The sequence below is a fragment of the Tyto alba genome, unplaced genomic scaffold, assembly GCF_018691265.1.
Source record: "Tyto alba isolate M040663 unplaced genomic scaffold, T.alba_DEE_v4.0 Super-Scaffold_38, whole genome shotgun sequence".
Classification (NCBI taxonomy): domain Eukaryota; kingdom Metazoa; phylum Chordata; class Aves; order Strigiformes; family Tytonidae; genus Tyto; species Tyto alba.
This window is the reverse complement of record NW_024881313.1, coordinates 823,942-843,870: the sequence shown is the minus strand read 5'-3', so window position 1 is coordinate 843,870 and position 19,929 is coordinate 823,942. Positions and strand designations below refer to the sequence as shown.

The 19,929-nt window shown below is 34.9% G+C and overlaps 1 protein-coding gene across 4 annotated transcripts in view; it reads right to left on the bottom strand.

Annotated features, from left to right (window-relative positions):
* The window catches only part of ZNF385D (zinc finger protein 385D), a 448,489-nt gene that overhangs the window by 93,224 nt on the left and 335,336 nt on the right, over nt 1–19,929 (bottom strand). For all 4 annotated transcript variants that reach the window (XM_033008523.2, XM_033008524.2, XM_042801718.1 and 1 more), the window contains one exon: nt 13,032–13,142. In XM_033008523.2, the coding sequence (XP_032864414.1) occupies nt 13,032–13,142 (111 nt within the window). The remainder of the gene's footprint in view (nt 1–13,031; nt 13,143–19,929) is intronic.

Here is a 19,929-nt window from a genome sequence, read left to right as displayed (position 1 = left end):
TCACTGCAGTGCCCACTCCTCATGATCCCCACTGCTGAATGTCATTGTATCTGCTCCTCTCTTCTCTTGAATATCTGTTCTCTCCTTACTTCTTGCCAATTGTTTTGGTGGTAGCACCACCTCCAACAGCACTAATTTTGCATAGGACAAGCTAATAAGCCTACGAAGACTGCAAGCTTTTCTCTGCATCTCATGCTCTGTCGACTTGCCCTGATAGTAAGGCCTGTCTCACCAATTGAGACATGGGGATTAGGCTCTAGAAGAATAGCCAAAATGATGCTGTACAATTTTTAGTGCATTTTATTCAAAATTCTTCCACCCTGTAACTACATGATGTACATTTTCTTAGCTCTTCTGTGAAGAAGATTAATTCTTACAGCCTTTTCAAGCACTAAAGAGATACAAATTGGTCATGTAAAATAATTTTAGAAAAAAAAAAATCTTAGCCACAGGGAATTATAAAATACTGTTAAATGCAGTAAAATCTTCATTCCTCGAGTGTCCAAGGTATTAATTACTTCCATATACTCCATGTTTTCTGACATCTTCAGACATTGTTACTCACCTATTTCTGCTTCTCAGAATGTATTTACCTTAGAAATTGACTTTATTCTAACTGTTTATCACTACATAAGATTCTGTTATGGAATCACGTTAGAGAATAAAATAGCAAGGGAAGACAGGTACCCTGTGGTAGGCTATTTGACTAGGATTGTATTAGTGAAGAACCATCAAATATTCAATAACGAAAGAATAATTCCTGTTATGTCATTACAATAAGTGGTGAGAGTCTTTGGAAAGGTTATACAGATTCATGTACCCTGTAAAATAAAAATTATGCAACATACATTAATTATTAAACTATAAAAACAAACAGGTTGTCTCTTTGGAAGAACAATTTTTATAAAAGTGATGAAATTCTGTATTTAGCAAACAAGGTATTCAAGCAGACAGAACATAAGGAGTAAGCCTGTCTGAATGATTATTTGATTTGCAATTTAGTGCTTTTATCATCAATTCAAAAAAGAAACAAACAAAGCATCTGAGTAAATATCTCATAGTTTTAAAATTACTGTATATATCATTGGCCTATTAAATTATGACATTTGGACATGTTTTGTATTGCTGTGTAGACTGAGGTGAGAAATAATAATGCTTAAGTGTCTTCATCTAATGAAAACATAACACCTTCTATTTGGTGGCATGGATCACTGCAAAAAAGCAATATATCACTGTCCTGAAAATGGCTAGCAGGAATAGGAAAATGAGATACTGCTAATTAAACCTTTTATGTAAAAACATGATTGCTAATAAAATTTTTATTACCCAATACTCTCACATTCTACTTTCTTCTTCATTTACACTTCATCCTGTAGCCCTTGAAGTATCAGGTTTACAGTCTCTTATATGTTGTGGTTTTTTGATATTGTGAAAGGAAAAAGAATGGTACAATTAAACTACATCTGGTTATTCTGATAGCTAATTAAAAGTCATATTTAATTTATTAGCAAAATACAAAGTATCTACTTAAGTTGAAGTTTCATCATTGTGACAACTGAAAAAAACCTTTACTATAAGGAAGCAAAAATGCTTGGATTTTAATCCAGAGAATGCCCCTGTTTTCAGAAGTGTTATTCAGTAATGATCACAATATAAACCATATTTCCCTTAGTGAGAGATGCCTTTATTTTTTAATGATTTAATTGTTATGATGTTGCTACATAGACACTTTTTATAAATTGAATACTAAAGATAAATATTACCCTAACCAAGCATCTGATTAAAAGCCAAAAAAATAGCTTTTGCAAAAATTCTGGGCTAGCATATACTAAGTTTCTCCTACTGAATTACCACAGAACCACTTAATTTTTAATTTATGTAGTGATAATTATCGCAATATTTGTACAATGGAGTGAAAAAGTTACAACATAAGATGTTATTTGAAATAGAAAAGCATTCTTCTTCTAATCATGTAGAGAAAGATCAACTGAACTTATTATTTTTGTCAAAGAAATAATAAAATCAAAGCAAGCACTGACAATTGAAACAAGACTCTAAATGTAAATTAAAATACTTCAGACAAAAGACTTGAAGGCAAGTGATTCTCCCATGGAGGGATGATTTTCACTTGTCTCCAGGTGTAACATTATGTGCACTGATGGGCTGATCAACAGAACAGAACTTCTCCCCAGCTGTAATCAGGAGTGATTGATGGTTGGGACAAAAAAGTTGATTATCATGACAAGTCCACTGATGCAGAGAAAATAGGATATTCTGGGAAAAGGATAAAACCTGTTCAGAGACTACCTTCTAAAATCTCCTTTCTAAAGAATAAAAAGAAACATTTATGCCCATCCTAAAAGAACTAACATAAATGAATTCAGTACATTTACTATGCATCTGTATCTACAGTTATTCCACCATGACACAATGAGACCTATAAAAACCCCAAACAGAATAAACCCTTGTATTTTTAAAATCACAGTTTGAGATCAACTCATCAAGCAATTATATATATGAAAGTACCTGTATGGTCTACCAGTAGAACATTGCCTCAGTTTGAATACATGTTTTGAATTTATAATCAGGTTTTTAAAGGCTGTGACGGAGTTAGGTGTAAGTGCCATACTGGATTCTTTCCTGAAAAGAAGTCAGTTCCTTTTGGCTGTTTTAAACCTTTAAAGACTCCATTTTCTATTGAGGTTAAAAAAAATGCACACGAGTGGGGGGCAATACACCCTCACAGGTATAGTTCAGATATGTGCTTTTTCATTCCAATAAAAAAGCTTTTAAAAGCAGTTACTGGGTTGTACTTCAACTCCTTCAGAGGATCAGACTCCCAGCTGTCAGCTGTGATGTGAGTAAGTACACAGAATAGCAATATCTCCAGAGACTGTAAAAGACATGCAAGGACTGATAAAAGAACCAAGGAGCTGAAAAAGTCAGGTCTGGAAATTCTGAGGTAGAATTTGTTTACATCAGGGGCAGTTATGTTTAATAGTAAATCTCACAAAAGGAAATATTATATTTACTACAAGATGTGGCTGAACAGATATAGTGAAGAAGATATATCACAGGTACCCCAGGGAGTGTAATTTTACTGACCATAAAGAGAAAAAAAAAAAAAAAAAGTGTCCAGAGTTAGTGTAAGATTACTTGATAAGATTTCATGGCTGTTGAAATAGAGTATAATCAACTAAAGCCAAGTAAAAGAGTGACTACACTTTAAATGCAATCTTAGAAGAAATTAGGATTTTTTTTTGAGAAAAAAATACAATTTACATAATTTAACTCATCTTGATAGAGATCTTTCTACATCAAACAGAACTGCACATTTTCTTCACTATGGGATCTTTCTGTGGACCAGACTTTGACATATAGCCCTGCCTGTTCCTCTTCTCACAGTTCTTCTTTATGTCCTTATGAGTGTGTAGGAAAGTGAGCCAGGAGTCACTGGTCACTGGTGAATGAAAACAGACAATATTTTGCTATTTTTATAGTGATTTTTAAAATATGTTATTATTAATGATATTAAATATTTATTATCAATAATGCAGAATCTCATATTCTCTACTGTATAAATTAATATTTTTAAAAATAATTCTATAAGGAAGAAGTTACAACAGACCAAACAAAGCTAGCTGAAGACTACACAGCAAAGAGTTTACAATTTATCTTTTCCTTTAGGTGATGACTTGCTTATGGAAAGTGTTTTCTGTAGAGTCCCCATCAGAGCTGTTCATAAATTTCAATTGTTTATTAAAGCTGACTGATTTACTTCCCACAACGACTGAGAAAGACAACAGAAGAAAAATGTCTCAAATACAAGTAAGTGTATGGCAAGAATTGATAAAGCAGAGGTTTCTCTCCTTGAAGTTGAAACAGGAAGTCTTTTCCATGAATGCAACATGAGAGAATTGGAAGAGAGAATTCTTTTCCTCCCTTTTATAGTCTATACCTTTTATACTGTCTATATTTTTCCCCGTCTATACCATTTCCCTTGTGTATAAACTGGTACTTTTCAATGTACAGTTCAAAACTGCTGTGTTGTCTTCACTCCCACAATTTCAGCCAAAGACTTCAGAGAAACTCCAGTTAGCCACTACCTGCCTAACTTTAGCATTTGAATTTCACTCTCATGTTCTCCTACCCTGCTCCAGTCACAGAATCTGACACTATTGTAACCCAAAGAATGTAGCTACAGGACCCAATTAATTAAAACCACTGGAAATACATAATTTGCATGGAAGTCATTTTAGTGAGTGACAGATAATCCACACTAAGCACTCTCCTGACGCTGAAAGCAGGTTTTGAAAAATCTAGGGCCTACCAGACCATTTAGGTTTGCTTCCTGCCCCCCAATATCATGTTTTATAGAACATTCTTATATTTTAATTTCATAATTTCTGAGAGATGGAAAATTTCTTACAGTAACAAGCATAGATGTGTTCAAACACCGGACGGAGGTTGCTTTCATTTCAGACTTTCTCTCATATTAACTACTCTCACCTCTGCTTTTCTCTCCTGCTTCTTTTGTTTTTTTGCAGTTCTGCAATAATCTACACCCAAGCAGAAGTTAAAAGTTGGCCCCAGAAGGTCAAATACTGCAACTATTCACTTCCACACCAGAAGTAGAAACCTTTTAAACCAATTTGTCTCCATATTCCACAGTCAGAATATTGGTCATTAATCTTCTGCAAATTATAAACAGAACTATCAGAGTCCCATTGACTATTCACATATAATTTCTAGCAAACTCAAGTAATTTTCTAGAGATGGCAATTCTTCTGCACAATTGACTTATTTTATCAAAAAAAGTGAGTCATTTGAAAATGAAATTACCTTGTAGGATGAGCAGAGGTAGGAAACAAGAGTTCACAAAGGTGAATACAAAAAGTCTAAGTTTTATATAATCTTTAAGTCATATCATAACAATAGCTCCTGATTAGATGAATGTTTTAATCTCTCCAGGATCATGTTCTTATACTGACTCTGATGTTCAGCTGATGCAGATGCTGGACATTTCTCCATAACCTCTGCTTTTGCAGGGACCAGGTAGCTGGAATCATTAGACTTTGCTTTCTACTGGATTAGTAGATTAGAATAATTTAAATTGGAAAAGACCCTTAAAATCATCAAGTCCAACCGTTAACTAACACTACCAAGTCCACCATTAAACCATGTCCTTAAGTGCCACATCTACATGTCTTTTAAATACTTCCAGGGATGGTGACTCAACCAGTTCTCTGGGCATTCTGTTCCAACACTTGGTTTGGACACTCTCTTCTGTTCCAACACTTGGTTTGGACACTCTCTTCAACTACCACTGCTGAATGTGGCTGGAGAGTGAATTTTGAGAGAAAAGTGTAAGTCCTGTAGAATGAATACACTGGACAACAAGGCACTCCAACTCTCCCCATCAGCAACAACCTGAGAAACCAGATGACATTAAGAGCATGCTTTCTTCAAGATCAATAACATAAAACTTTCCTTCTCTCCTACTGCCTTCTTGTCCTCAGGCAATGCCTCTGTGAGCCTGACACCTCTGGGCTGGTCCATGTTCTACAACAGTACAGATTTTCTAGACAGAATAGATTACCTTCACTACAAGAGAGGAGATAGGTATAAGGATTAGTGAAGAGTTGAGGCAGAGAGCTCCATAGCTTACGGGCCACTGAGAAACCCCTTACAGCAGTTACTGAGGATCACTCAGAATACTTAGATTGTAGGCAATGCTTAAGAGGCAAGGAAATATCCATGTCCTTAGACTATCAGTCAGAGGACTTCGTTCAACACCTTCAGAAGTACTCTGGAGCTAAACAACAAGGTGCTATGTCAGATATGACTGATTTCTGCTTCTAGGGTGTATAGGTGCATAAAACTACTGTACAGAATGTGAAAATTATATAAAAATACTGTATACAACAAAAGGAACTTATTTACACTTTTTATTAAGCATTTTAGAAATGCTTTAAGAAACTACTGGTTATGTGAAAATTCATTACTATTGTTAAACAGGGTATTCTAGATTTCATAATTTATAAATTAAGATATTTATTTCCTACATTAAAAAATGTTACTCACAACCATCTCAGAATGAAACAACATCTAATGGAAGACAGAATTGAAATAAAAAATTAAGATTATTTTCTTTCAAAATACAACACAATAAAAGAAAAAGAATGGGAAAGACCAGACCTGCACAGGACCTGACTTCAATTCATATTGCTGCCTTTAAAATTGTGGTGTAGGAAAGAGGAGCTAATGGTTCTAAAATGTGCAGGCTAGGCCTATAAAAACAGATGACACTGAATATCCAACTGGGAAAAAAAAAAAACCCTTAGGTTGTTTTCAAATTTGTCATGTATGCAACATAAGTGCAAAATATTCTGTGCTATTTGATTAGACTTTTAGTATGACAAAAAATCACATATCTTGAATTTTTGTTTTAGCAATTCTTTAGGGTTTCCATAATGTGTTGATATAAATGCAAGATATCCCATGGAAATCTCTGCACTAATCACTTTCTGTGATTACTTGCTACTTTTTCCAGTGAATATTATAAACCAGTATATCTGGAAAAGTGTCAATCTATGAGTGTATTTCCATTCTGACTCACATTGTGATCTCAAATGAATGGCATGTGCAATTGCACAACTGAAATCAGTATTTTTTTCTCCTTATACTGTAGTCCATAGTAGAGGAAAAATCATGCATTATTGGAAAGAAGCAGCATGTATACATATATGGAGTTTTATAACTATATAAATTACATATTTATATATAAATATTTTTATATATATAAAAATTAGTTAATTCTGGATGAAGTTTTATTCTTGGTGAGGTACAAGTGCTGAAGTTAATACTATACTCTCATTGAGTAACACTGACTTTAAGGGGATGCTCTGAGCATCTCTAAATGTTTTCACAAGAGAATTTCCTTAAAGAATCAGGCTGATGACTTTACAGAATGCAGATGCACTGGTTTGGAAAGATCAGAAGTAAAATTGCCATGAGATAATAGATAAATGTGCTTGATGGCTGGCAAAACCTGCAATGACCAACTTTGATTAAGAAAGCTGTGCATTACAATTCAAGCAGAAATTGTTGGTTTTATACCAAAGCAGGGTTCTAAATCTAAAGGTTAATTGGAAATCTAAATCTAAATCTAACTTGTAATTGAAGGCACAACAAGACATGCAAAGAATAAGAACATGTGGTTATAACCAAACACAGAACAGTGATTGAGGCAAATGGCACACATGGCTTCAAACACTATTTAAGCAGATCTCTGAAAGTTGAAAAATAACAGATTTGAAATCAGAAGGGTGATATGCTAACAGCAGTTAACTGTATTAGACTTTCCTGGTTCTTAATGGACAAGTTTTTGAAAGTTCCTCTTTCTTTGCAGAGGAAGCAGGCCAGGTGTGACCATCACTTGGCATAGACAAGAAATGAAATCTCTACTACCTCTTCCAAACCACAGAAACAGGTTTGTAAATTAGTCAGAGAGGGGGTCATATAACTCTCTCTCAGCTCTGGTACCACACTCAGTGTTTCCTGTCCATCCTCAGAAACAAGTGTCTAATTTGTTGAGACCCTCTGCTGACAGAGAGCACACAACTTTCCCTATGTGTTTCCTTCCAGAAGTTCACTAGCATTATGGCTAGAATTGTTTCACCGAATATTCCAACAAAAAAATTCTTGAATCAAATTTAGCCAAAGAATTAATCATTTTTTTTCTTCTATCAAAACCAAGGAACACAAAGATCAGTTGGTCACTGTTATCTTATTAACTGCCTTTCATATACTGAAAACCTACTATATTTTCTTTGTATTTTCCACTGTACATCTATTCAGTTATTTCTAATCATCCTAGCTGAGTGAAATTTTTTTCACATCTTGTCATACTAGTGGAAGTCTTCTAAATTCTGCAACTAATTATGCTTTTGTTGAAGTGTGATGACCACTGCTGTAAATAATTATTCACCTGAGGCATTGCCCGTTTCATATACTGTGGAATACTTACCTGTCTATTGATAAGCGTATGTACCACTCTTGCAGAAAAAATATCATAGGACTAGTTGGGTGGTTTTATTTTTTTTTCCCCCATTAGCAATTGTTAATGTCTATCTGCATTGTGATTCACTATAATTCATTTTTGTCCATTAAGCCAGACATTTCTCATTTTAGTACTTGTGCATTTACTTTTTCCAGTCTAAGCACAATAGTTTGTGATTTTATTTACTGCACTTGCTGGAATTCCAGACTATTTTCTCCAACTGATGAACGTAATTTTGGACTGCAATCCTGAACTTGCCACCTTCCATCACCTCCATCTAGGTGTCATCCACAAACCTGATACATGTACTCTCCATTCTGTCAGGAACATTGCTAATGAAAATTTAGAGTAGCAGCAAGAACAGAGCAGGATCCTGCAGATCCTGACTTGTAGTGATCTTTTGTTTTGACAGGAAACTATTAGCAACTACTATTAGTACAGTTTTTCAATCTGTTGTGCAACCAACTTTCAACAATTTCACCTGGACCATATTCCCCTACTAACTCTGCAAGACTGTCATAGGACTGTATCAACCCTTATTAAAGCCAAAATATTTCACATCTATTTATTTCCTATTATCCATTAGACCAATTACCCTGTCAAAGGAGAAAATTAGATTGGTTTGACATGATTTGTTCTTGACAAATTCATGTTGGCTGCTTCTTATGACCTTATGATCCCCTGTGTGCTTACAAATTGATACTTTAATCATTTGTTCTAGATACCAAGCATAACCTAAATAGGATATAAGTCCTGCTTCTTTCCCCATGAACATTAGAACCATAGTACAATACTGTGGAGTTATAGTGTACCCTTATCCTCCAAAATATCCTTCACTACTCTTTTACTCGAAAAGCATGTTTTGAATCCTGACAACTTCATACAGCTGAATCATATATTGATTCAGTGGTACTTTTGCTTTATAGAGCTGAAGAAAAACAAGGTAAAAACTCAACAAATGAGCACTCTATGATGAGCATTCAGTTCATGATTTTCAGGAGAATACTACTAGTGTTGCTATTTAAGTCAAACAATAATTTCTGGCTAACATATTTGGAAATATTTTTACTGTGTATCATAAAGGAATTCAAGTTCTGTGAGTACATAAAAACAGTGCCCAACTTTTCTCTAAAGGCAAGCTGGATTATCACTCAGCCATCTGCATTAAAAAAGAGGGAAGAGAAAGACAGAATCCCTTTGCAAAAACTGACCTTGTTAACAGACGCTGTCACTACCTTGATCAAATGATGAAATCAGAAATGTGGGCAAAGGAAGATCAAACAGTCAAGACAGGTGATCAAAAAATGAGGAAAATTTAATAAGATCTTTTTTTTTTTTTTTTTCCAAGCCATGTGGTCATTTGGGTTTTTTGTTTTTTATTGATTGCTCATGTTAGCAGAGAATTTACTCCTACAATGACCTGTAAGCACATGAGTTGTCCTACTGAAGTCAGCTGGGTTTCATTTTACAGGGTGCTTTTAACAGATGTTTAATGTTTACTACAAAGCATGCATTTAGCAGTTCTTCTGAACTTGTGCAATAGCTCTCAGCAGCTGCCAAAATCTAAATGGCAACGCACTCACTTGCAGATAAGCACATACTTAAATGTTTTGCCCTGTATTGGATGCACAATGTGAATGCAAATGTTATATACAGATCTCTCTCACTTAAAAAAAAAAAAGAAAAAAAAATTCACTGCTTGAAACTGACTCCACAGAATCTACCTCTGCTGTTCTAATGTTTTTTTCTCAGCATGGAGAGGCTTTGGTAACTTGCTCATTCCTCCCTTCCCTTGTATGAGAAGATTTATTTTAAAAAGAAATACTGAACACACAGCTGTCATGAAGATTTATAGGTAACTCCTTTAGAAAGAAGCTAAACAATTTTAGACGATTGTACTGCCTTTTCTCATTTTTCTTTGAAATGTAATTTTGATACCATGTAACCAGAAAAAAAGCTCTTCTGCTCTGAAAGAAATCTGTATCAAAGGGGAGAAAATTCTGTATTCTCTGCAAAAATGAAAAATCTCAGAGATCAGTTTTATTGTAAACATTTTCATAATACTGTCGTGCAGTAGGTAAATGGAATTTCTATTCATTACTCTCTGATAAATCCTATCTCCAGCATCTAAAAATACAGACATATTGGTAGAACAGCCACAAAGCCCTAGGTTTCTGAAAAGAAAAGCTATTTATTGTTATTATGGTTTTAAATCATGTTCAACAAAATATGATGAAAATGAAAGGTAGGAATATTTAGTAAATGAAAAGTTTTTCATAAGAGAAAATATTACATTGTGTGTGCCTCCGATTCATATAGTAGAGTTCTCAAAAAACTGATAGCTAATAGCTCTTTTTCGTCAAAGCAATCTTTTCTCTAAGTCTCAACATTAAATCTTTAGTTTAGTACATTTTTGCTTCAAAAACAGGTGAACATTCAGAATTAGCCAGGCAATGGAGGAACTTAGCTCTGCATATTCCCCTCATGTTGCAGAAAAGCATTTCTAAACTGCAGTGAAACTCTGACCACTTATTATTTCTTGAAAAGCCTCAGGAGAGCACTTTGTGATTCTCAGCAGTAATAACTATATGCACTGGGCACTGGAATGAAAAGAAACCATCATAAAGTTATCCACAAATCCCTTCTGTGTGGTAGGGAAGAGTGGGAGAGATATCATCCCAGGTTAATCAACTGGCCGCTTCTGGATAGTAATCTCTCCATCAGCCAGAAACAGTGAGGTTGCTTTAAAAATTAGGTTAATATTAAAGGTGGAAGTGGAAAGTGAAAGATACTCAGCAAGAGGGTCTCCTCATTATGTAAAGTCAATGATATTGGTCTACTTTGAGATAAGGGAGCATTAGAACAACCTTCTACTGAACAGTGTTGGCAAATAGGAGTTCAAGACTCTATCACTTGAATGTATGAAGGTACAACTAAACATCTGCTTAACAGCTTTTCTTCCAAGAGTTTGTTGTGAACAATCTAAATTAATAGATTTCTTCTGAAACCAGTTTTTTGGACACTGTATATAGCTCTGAAAATGGCCATTGCTTCTTCCCCCTCTCTCTGAAACCTTTCTAAGAGCAGCAGAAAAGAAACAGTATGGGAGCATACCAGTCCTCTGAGTAAGAAGGATTAGTGTCCACTGATATCTTGTTTGCATCTGTATAGAATAATTTTTATTTCAAACATTTTATTCTGCAAAATGCCCACCTCCTGTCAGCTGGAAAATTTTCCACTCCATATTTCAATCTGAGTTGTGTATCTGCTAACAACTAAGTCATTTTAATGATGTGTTCATCCTCTCTTTTGTTTGGATCTTTTTGCAGACACACAAATGGTCTACACTCTTTGAAAGGAGGTGTTTCAGTCTGGTATGTAACACCAAAGCGTTTGACGTCTCTTGCAGCTATATACTATGTATGATTCAGTGTGACCTGATTTTTCCTAAGACAAAGATGAAAATTATGAGTGATGATTATGAGTGATGAGCTGGGCTGTACAGTCAGTGGGATCCATTGTGACAGGGAAGTCACCATTGTTCCCTTCCCATGAATGGCTCAGTATCCACAGTCCTAATTCTAGCATCTTGCTTCTAAATGGAAGAGCCTAATTTGACTCTTCTATTTTTATATGTGAGGGACACAACAGCTCCAGGGAATGTATTACCCTTCCTTGCACCACTATTTGAGAATGGTGTCGATGTTATAAGAGGAAGGAGTCCATTCAGCCCATGAACTACAAAACCTGGAGTCATCAGCGAAAGTATGTACACAATGCTGACTGGTCTGGAAATTGTGACTGAGACTTGTTGAAAGTATTCCTAAGGAATAAAAAGCTGAGGGGAATGAAGAGAGCTGCATTATTTTCATCCCTTGGTGGTCAATCCTTAGAAGGATTCAAGGTTCAATTTAAGTTTTCGACAAGTTCATGGATTTGATAAATAAGTGATAAAATAAAAATAGCTACAAACTGTATATAAATAGCTGCCTACAAAGAAGCAGCAGCCCACATGAATTATTTCACATCTTCATATGATTAGCTTAAGGAAGGAACCTCATGGATATTTTTGGGTTAGACCTCACTCTAAATGCAAACTTTTATTCTGGTAGAAGTAACTTTCACACTTAAATTAGTAAAATGAGTAAAATGAAGGACATTTGGTAGGGAAATATAAGTTTCCACCAGTGATATCCACATCAATGAACTTCCTGGAGAGACTACAATAGCAGAAAAAAACACATTGTATCATGGCAGGTTTTGTCTGCACACACAACGATCCTGGAGAAGGAAATGAAGGAGTTAAATTCTAAGAAGTTTTTCTGTGCCAGAACAGGTACTCCTTGGCAAGGAGCATCACAGAACAGCTTCCTTGGGTAATTATGGAGGATGTGTTTCCTCTGTATATTAGAGAGCAATTCCAGTTCAGTTTGCTTTACTTTTGAAATGCCAATTGAAAAAAAAAAAAAAATCACCTGTTTTGCTTTTTTTTTTTTTTCTTCTTTAAAAGCTTGTACTGGCAGGACAAGAAGGTTCTGGCTGGTCAGATATTGTGGTAAAGGTAGAAAAAGGAAGGTACATCCACAAGGACTCTAAGTATATCTGAATACCTTCTAACATTTACAGGCTGAGAAGGAAGGTAAACATAATCAGGACTGGTAGAAGAATGAGGATCCAGCAAATATTTCAGCCTTATTAGCAGTAATGGATCAATCCATTTTCCTATTTACACTCTGTGCAGCACAACCGATGTTGATGAGCTTGCAGGGATATATCCACAGGGAAAATCTGGCTGGGTGTATAAACACTACCAAATAATTGTGTTTATTTGAAGCATCCTACAGCCTTTTCATCTGCTGAGCCACAAACTGAAATCACAATGTTTCATTTAGGTTAAATTTATGCAAATTATGGCACATCCTAGAAGATAAGTAAATATATCTAATCTGATACAAAATGATTGACTTACATCAGAATTAAATCTCAGCTGGCAAATGTTGCATGATATGATTTGCTTTCTTCGATGAGGAAGAGGAACCCCAAATGTATGATTTATTACAGCTTTTTGAATTGGGTCCATCTGTAAAGAGAAAAGAAAAAGAAAAGCTTTTGCTGTTCCACTGTATGCTATGTTATTGATAGTCTCAAAACAGATTCTGCATCATGCCATACCATATACCACACTAAAGAAAAATATTATTTTTCTTTGAAAATGAATATTTTTTTATGCAGTTTTACAAGGACATAATACAGAGATGAACAAAGAAAAATGTCATTAACTAGCCTTAGTTCAATTCTATATGTACCAATCTCCCTTTACTGAAGAAAGCTAAAAGCTGTAAATGCTGCACAAGTTTGCCTACCAAAACACTAATTTATGTTTTTTATGTTGTAGAAGAGCTATCTCACTAAATGAAACAAGAATATTTTAAACAAAATTACTAAGAAAAGGATCAATGGAAATGTGAAGAAATACTATACACAAAGAATTCCAGAATAACATACAGTATCTCAGCATTATGAAAAAAAAAAAAAAAAAGTAATTTCTCAGGAACCAATAAGGTAATCTTTTCCATAAAACAACTTCTACACAACCTATGAAAAATCCAAATCCTTTATCGATTGTTTTTATAGCCATTTAGAAGAAACTATTTTGAATAAACCCTACTTTAAGGATGAATTTTGACTGTCATGAAAAGAATTATTCAACTAACCTCTATCAGAACGCTGATCTGGCAGTATCTGCAAGTCAAGGTCCCATAAAAAAATGTACCATTTTGGCAGAGAATTTCACAAAAGCTACTTAAGAGCCTTTTTTATGTGGAGAATTGAAATCCACTTCCACAAATTCAGTGGTCAAAATTATTAATATTCCTTTTGCACAAGTAGCATTTGACAGCTATTTTTAAAACCTAGTAATAGCTTTACAGTAACTTGGTAAAGTCACTGATAGCTATTATCTTTAAATTCTATTGTTAAAATTTCACAGATTTTGATGATGCAAATACAAGTAATTGTCTAACTCTGATGATAACCAGTATTCACACACAGCATAATGTGTATATGTCTTGAGAAAAACAATCTTTTTCTACGCTCATGTCTCTATGATTCATTTTTTTCAAGTCTGTTAGCAAAGGGTTATTTGATAAATAAAGAATCAGAGATTTTCTTTAGAGTAATCAATTATTCATGGAAGCTGTAATGGTAGACAGTCATGGCCTCTATTGTAGTGAATCCAGAACAGATCACTACAGAAATTTTGTATCACCTGGCAGCTGTTCAGTGCCAAATATGAAACTAATTCCTGTTGAAAATAAATTAAGATTGGTAAAAAAAAAAAAAAAAAAGGGACAAGAAAAATGGCAGAGCTTTATAGAAAGGTTTAGAAGAAATGCTCAGTTTGAACATCATCTTCAATTTGATGTGAAAGTGAAATACCTCATACATTTGTGCAACCACCAGCATAAAAGAACACCAATTCCTCCTAGAAACTCAGGATGCCACTGTAACATAACCCAAAAATAACACTGATGGCTAAGGTCAGAGTATATCAAGCTCTGAAACACTACAGCATGCTGTGTAAGACTTTCTGCAGTGATCAAACTAGGGGCACTCATTTTACTCAGTAGCATGATATTGAAAAAGCTCACAGTCCAAAACCACTATTCTGTAGACCAGAAAAAACACCACCACATAGGAAAGTAATTAGACAGTAACAGCTCTTCTTTTTCAACTGCTCCACTACCCAAGAGGTGACTCCTTATGCCAGAAGAACCAATAGACCTGTATCCTGAGATTTTCAACACTAAAGCATGACCTGGTCTCAATCGACACTATTTCACTGCTGCTGAAGTTTGGAGAAATTCAGCCTACATTTCGTTAGAACTGTTCCTTTCACCACTGCAGTTCCAAAATACGGAAACCTCAAGCTCAAGTATATGAATAAGCCAGCACATGGTAACAAGAAATTGTGCATTCTTTGATCCAGTGTAACTGTTTGTCTTCACATTCACTTCAGCTGTGAGACAATATTAGTTTAGCCTTCAGTGTTAACATGTTAAACTCTTTCACATCATCTCACAAGTGCTATAAGACAACAAAGAAGTTCTCTAAGGGTTATATGAAAGGTACTACCATGGTTCATAGGATGGAACAACTAATTTTTTGTGTTAGATTTACTCATCTTCACAATAAGAATTCTAGTTCCAAATGGGGTTGAATTTCTGGGGGAACTGATGCTCACATATTGAGAATGAGACAAATAATTCTTCAGAATTGAGAAAAATCATGAATGTGTGGAATAGCTGATCTATTTTGCATTTAATTTTATTTTGGTCTTATGGAAAAATGTGGTGTTTCTTTCCTAATCACTCCACAGATTTCTCTTGTTTATTTCCTGATACAGAAATCCATCTGCACATTTCCCTTTCTCTTTCTAAAGATGCAGACTTCTAGATATACAGCTACATGGCCTTATTGTGAACTGGATGATTTGTGTTTGTGGCTCTAAATGAAGAAGTGCTCTGGATAGCCTCCAAGTTGATTAAGAAAAGCTGTTTCAAAGTAAGAAACCCTTCTCTGCCAATTGTTCTTTGATACTGCAAAGCAGAATTAAACTTCAAAACTTAGCCCAAGATTCTAATAAAGTTGGGGCAGAATGCTGGAGTGGTTTTTGACATTATTATTTTTTCCTGGAGATTACATTTGGGAAATACCACTAATCCATAAATTTCAAACAAACATCCAAAAGCACCAGATAAGCCTTCAGAAGTTTTGTGCAGGAAATCTGAGAGAGGTAACAGGATACCTAGGTGCAGCATGATAAGCACTCAAATCTCACAGACACTGGAAGACAGAGAGGAGCCCTGCTGAGAGTCAGAGGAACAAAGAGAGGCAGCTGATTGCCAGAAAACAGAGAACAACGATTGCAGGGAAGTACAAAGAGGGAAATAATACCACGTAGCTGAAATAATCAGCAAGCGGTGAGATACTTAACTGAATCTCCAAGCACTTCTAAGCTCAATGAATGTTACTAATTACACATATAAATTGTATTTCAACTTACATAAGTAGTATTTGCTTTCGAAATAAAAGTTCTCATGACAAACTTTGATAAAATCTGCTTTTTACTCATTACTAGTGCTATATTACAATTGCTGGGTTTTTATTTTATTTCTTAGATGCAACTGATTTAATTTACTCCCACTTACAGGTTTGCAATTCACATGAAAGGTTACAATTCAGCTGCCAAAGCTGTGCAGGAGAGAAAGGTTTGCAAGATGTCCCTTTACTTCCTCTTGTCAATGTATTTGCACTGTAAATTTCAACACAAAAGAGAGTGAGCTGCCCTGTGTTTGCTTGTTCACTACCTTTTGCTTTTCTACTACCCAGCACTAAGTATATATTACTACGTAATGTAGGCTGTGTCACACTTTATTTGTGGTCAGTCTAGGGATAACACATTGCTCAAGGTTCACTGCAAACCACAACGTAACTGTTAGTTTGGGCAATGAAGATAAATATGAAAGTCTTCATATTTCATTCAGTTAATTTTTGTTTTCAATACATACAATGCACAGCAATAATATCATGTATGTTTTAATTATTCAAGCTGAAATTTGTGGCAACATGATATTATTTACTTTGTTTGATCAAATACTATAATCCCTTCCCAAGACCTTCAGGGGTTTAACAGACTTGAGCAAAATCCAGACTTAAACCAAGGGCATGGCAGAAGTTGGCCCTTTATTCCATTTTCTTAGCTCTTATTTGGTTTTGCTTGCTTGTTTCAAATTCAGTCTTGTCAGACCAGACCTTAGCTGCATTTTTCATGTTCTTGTGCTTACCATAGAACACAAAAGAGCTCTTTATTTTGTGGACTGCAGATGAAAGGAGTGGCTGTTGAATTAGCTTTTCTGGATGAAATATCTACCACAAAATTACCAAGAAGTTGACCTAGGAGATCCCATTACACCACCTGCCTGGGCAACCTTTCCAGAACCACCATAGCTGCTATTCTTGAAGGCCTTCTGTAACCAAGTCTCCATCTCATGAAATGTCATTAAATATCTGCAAAAGGCAGAACCCAGGCTAGTAAATTTTACCTACAGAGAAATATATTCCCTTGGAAATGTATATTTTTTCCACAAATAATTAGTAAGTGTTCTTTTATTTTCTTTTTGTGAAGAATTTTTTTTATGCTGAAACTGAAATTCAAACACAGAGCTCTAACTCAATTCCAACAATTTTTTAATATATATATTTTTCATTATTCCTTTTTATGGGACTTCTTATTCCAGAGGAGTAAGAGTATGCCTAAGTTAAAACCAATGACAACAAATCGATAACAAAGGAAAGCATGCATGTTTGATTCATAAAGGCTCAAATGACAAAAGGACATAAACCAAAGGGAGCTATTTTTATTTTATTTTTTTAATTTTGTATTAAAAGTAAGGGGCATGACATGAGCATTTCAAATGCTTGAGGTTGACAGTAAACTAATGGAATTGCACTAATGTCTATACATAAAAGCATGCAGGGCAAAGGATGAAGATAGTGTGGATGATCAGAGCCTGTTCGGAACATATGGTAGTCCTAAAACAATCAAATAAGTAAGAAAGTATTTTTATCTCAAAACAAAGAAATTAGCTGCAAAAGATTGACTAAAATCACTATGGTCCTATATTAAGAGAGCAGAAAAACATGTCAGGTTGCTAAATCTCTGCTGTAGACTGTTTTAGTGGTAATTTACCAAAAAATTGCCCACCAGAAGACTGACCTCCGTTACGTAAACAGGTAAGTGAATTCAGTGACACAGCTACCAACACCTCTCAGAACTTAAAATCCAGATGCTAACACAATGCAGTGTTACAATGGAAATACCATTAAAGGAATGATATTCTGAGTACAGTTTCATACTGTAGATCTGCATTTCTAGAAACATACTTAATTGTAAGTACAAAAGTTAAGTCAAACAAGCACACTGTAATATACTTTCGGGCAGGGTATTAGTATATTCCACATATGAGTTGAGACTTATGTGAACATCTTAATTGTAAAATTGATAAGAAATAAAGATAATTCAGTGAGGGTTCCTTCCATTCATTATGTTCCCACAAATGGAGAAATCTGAGCACTGGAAACAGCATAAATCCTGTACCAACCACATACACAATGCCTTACCAAGCAAAAAAGAACAAAATATTATCATGTCCTCCATAGTTTATACTTAGTGGTGAATTTAATCCATTTTTAAATGGATTAATCCATCATAATGTTTCATGTTACTAAAGCTATAGGAAAGCTCCTCAATCATACAAAGACACTGTCATTTATAGCTGGGGGACTTTTTGAACCAGAAATTTTCTCAGGGCATAATTCGACTATTTCCAGTTGAGAATTGTGCAGTTCCTCTCTGGTCTCAGTAGCATCAAGAATTCACAATCATTTCCCCTGCAATCACGCCAGTCAATTGTACAGATGCAGCTATATTATATTATATTATAATTACTTATGCAGAAACTCTGATGTTTTGGAGAACTGCTGGACATTCAGCCTTCCATTTACCATATAGACTACCCATATTATGGGCACTGTTCAGCTGAGTAGTAGCTCCTTCTTCTCCAGGAGATACTTGGCATCTACTGCAGCTGCACATTCAAGTTGGACAAAGCATGTGCATCAGGTCTAAAACTTCCAGGAAGTATTAGATCTACTAGGTGTCACACATTGCAGTTCATTTCTATGTGTGCACATCCATCTCAAACCTCTTGAATGTATTTATTAACTGTGCACATTAAAAAAAAAATAAACCTGTGCAACATGCATAGTAGGTCTGATGTTTTCCAGAACTGTCAGACCTATAACTTACAATCTACCTGAGGCATTCTTAATGTACTGGTGTCCCAGTCAGAAACAGAACAATTCCACAACGGCTCAGTGATTTGATCCTAAGTACATTTGACATTCTATGTTTCCATCAGAAATATATCCCATTGTTAGGACCAGCAGTCCAGGTTTTTTCCCAACATCACATTAATCTGTGAATAAGAATCTTATAAACTAACCAAAGAACACAATTCAAAAGGAATGATGGGAAGAGTTCATTAAGCACAAGTGACCCCCGAAAAAATGAATGTTCAACAATATTTTGGTTTCAGGTGCAAGTAGAACAATATGATGTCAAATGGTTAAAATGAATGTTCTAGATGTGCTATCATGTATGGTTTATCCTTTCACAGCTACTTTATTCAGTATTGCCCTACTAATTTTGGTGAATAATTATGCTGTGAATTGAACTCAGCTTTACACATCTTTTCTTAGTGTCTACCATTTCTGCTTTTATCAATGAAACAGGGCAGAACTAACCTGATGCTTTTCATGTACATAAAACAGAAATATTACTCAACTTAGTTAAATTTAAAATAATTTATATAAAGTACCTGCAACAACTGCAATATTATGCAATATTTACAGAAGAATAACTTTTCTTTAAAAAAGTGGTATCTATCAAAAAGAAAACTGTAGTCACATGCAAACAGTGTAGCCGGCTTATGTAACATGAATACTAATACAGAATGAATTCCCAAAGTAAGCGTTTTATTCTCTTGTTGAAATACGAGTGTAAGGATTTATATATATTTTTTTAATGGAGCTATTTAATTGTAACAGTTGTCTATTCACCTTTCTGATGTGACTCTAGTATTTCTCTCTTGCTTTATTTTTCATTATTTTTTTACTTGTAGATTTTTCCACTTGGCAATGAGATGCTGAGACAGCAGTAGTATTTCTGGTATACTGCTTGAATATACAGAAACCAGTCAGAGCAAAAGGATTTGCATTCACAGTGGTACTGCACACAAATACTG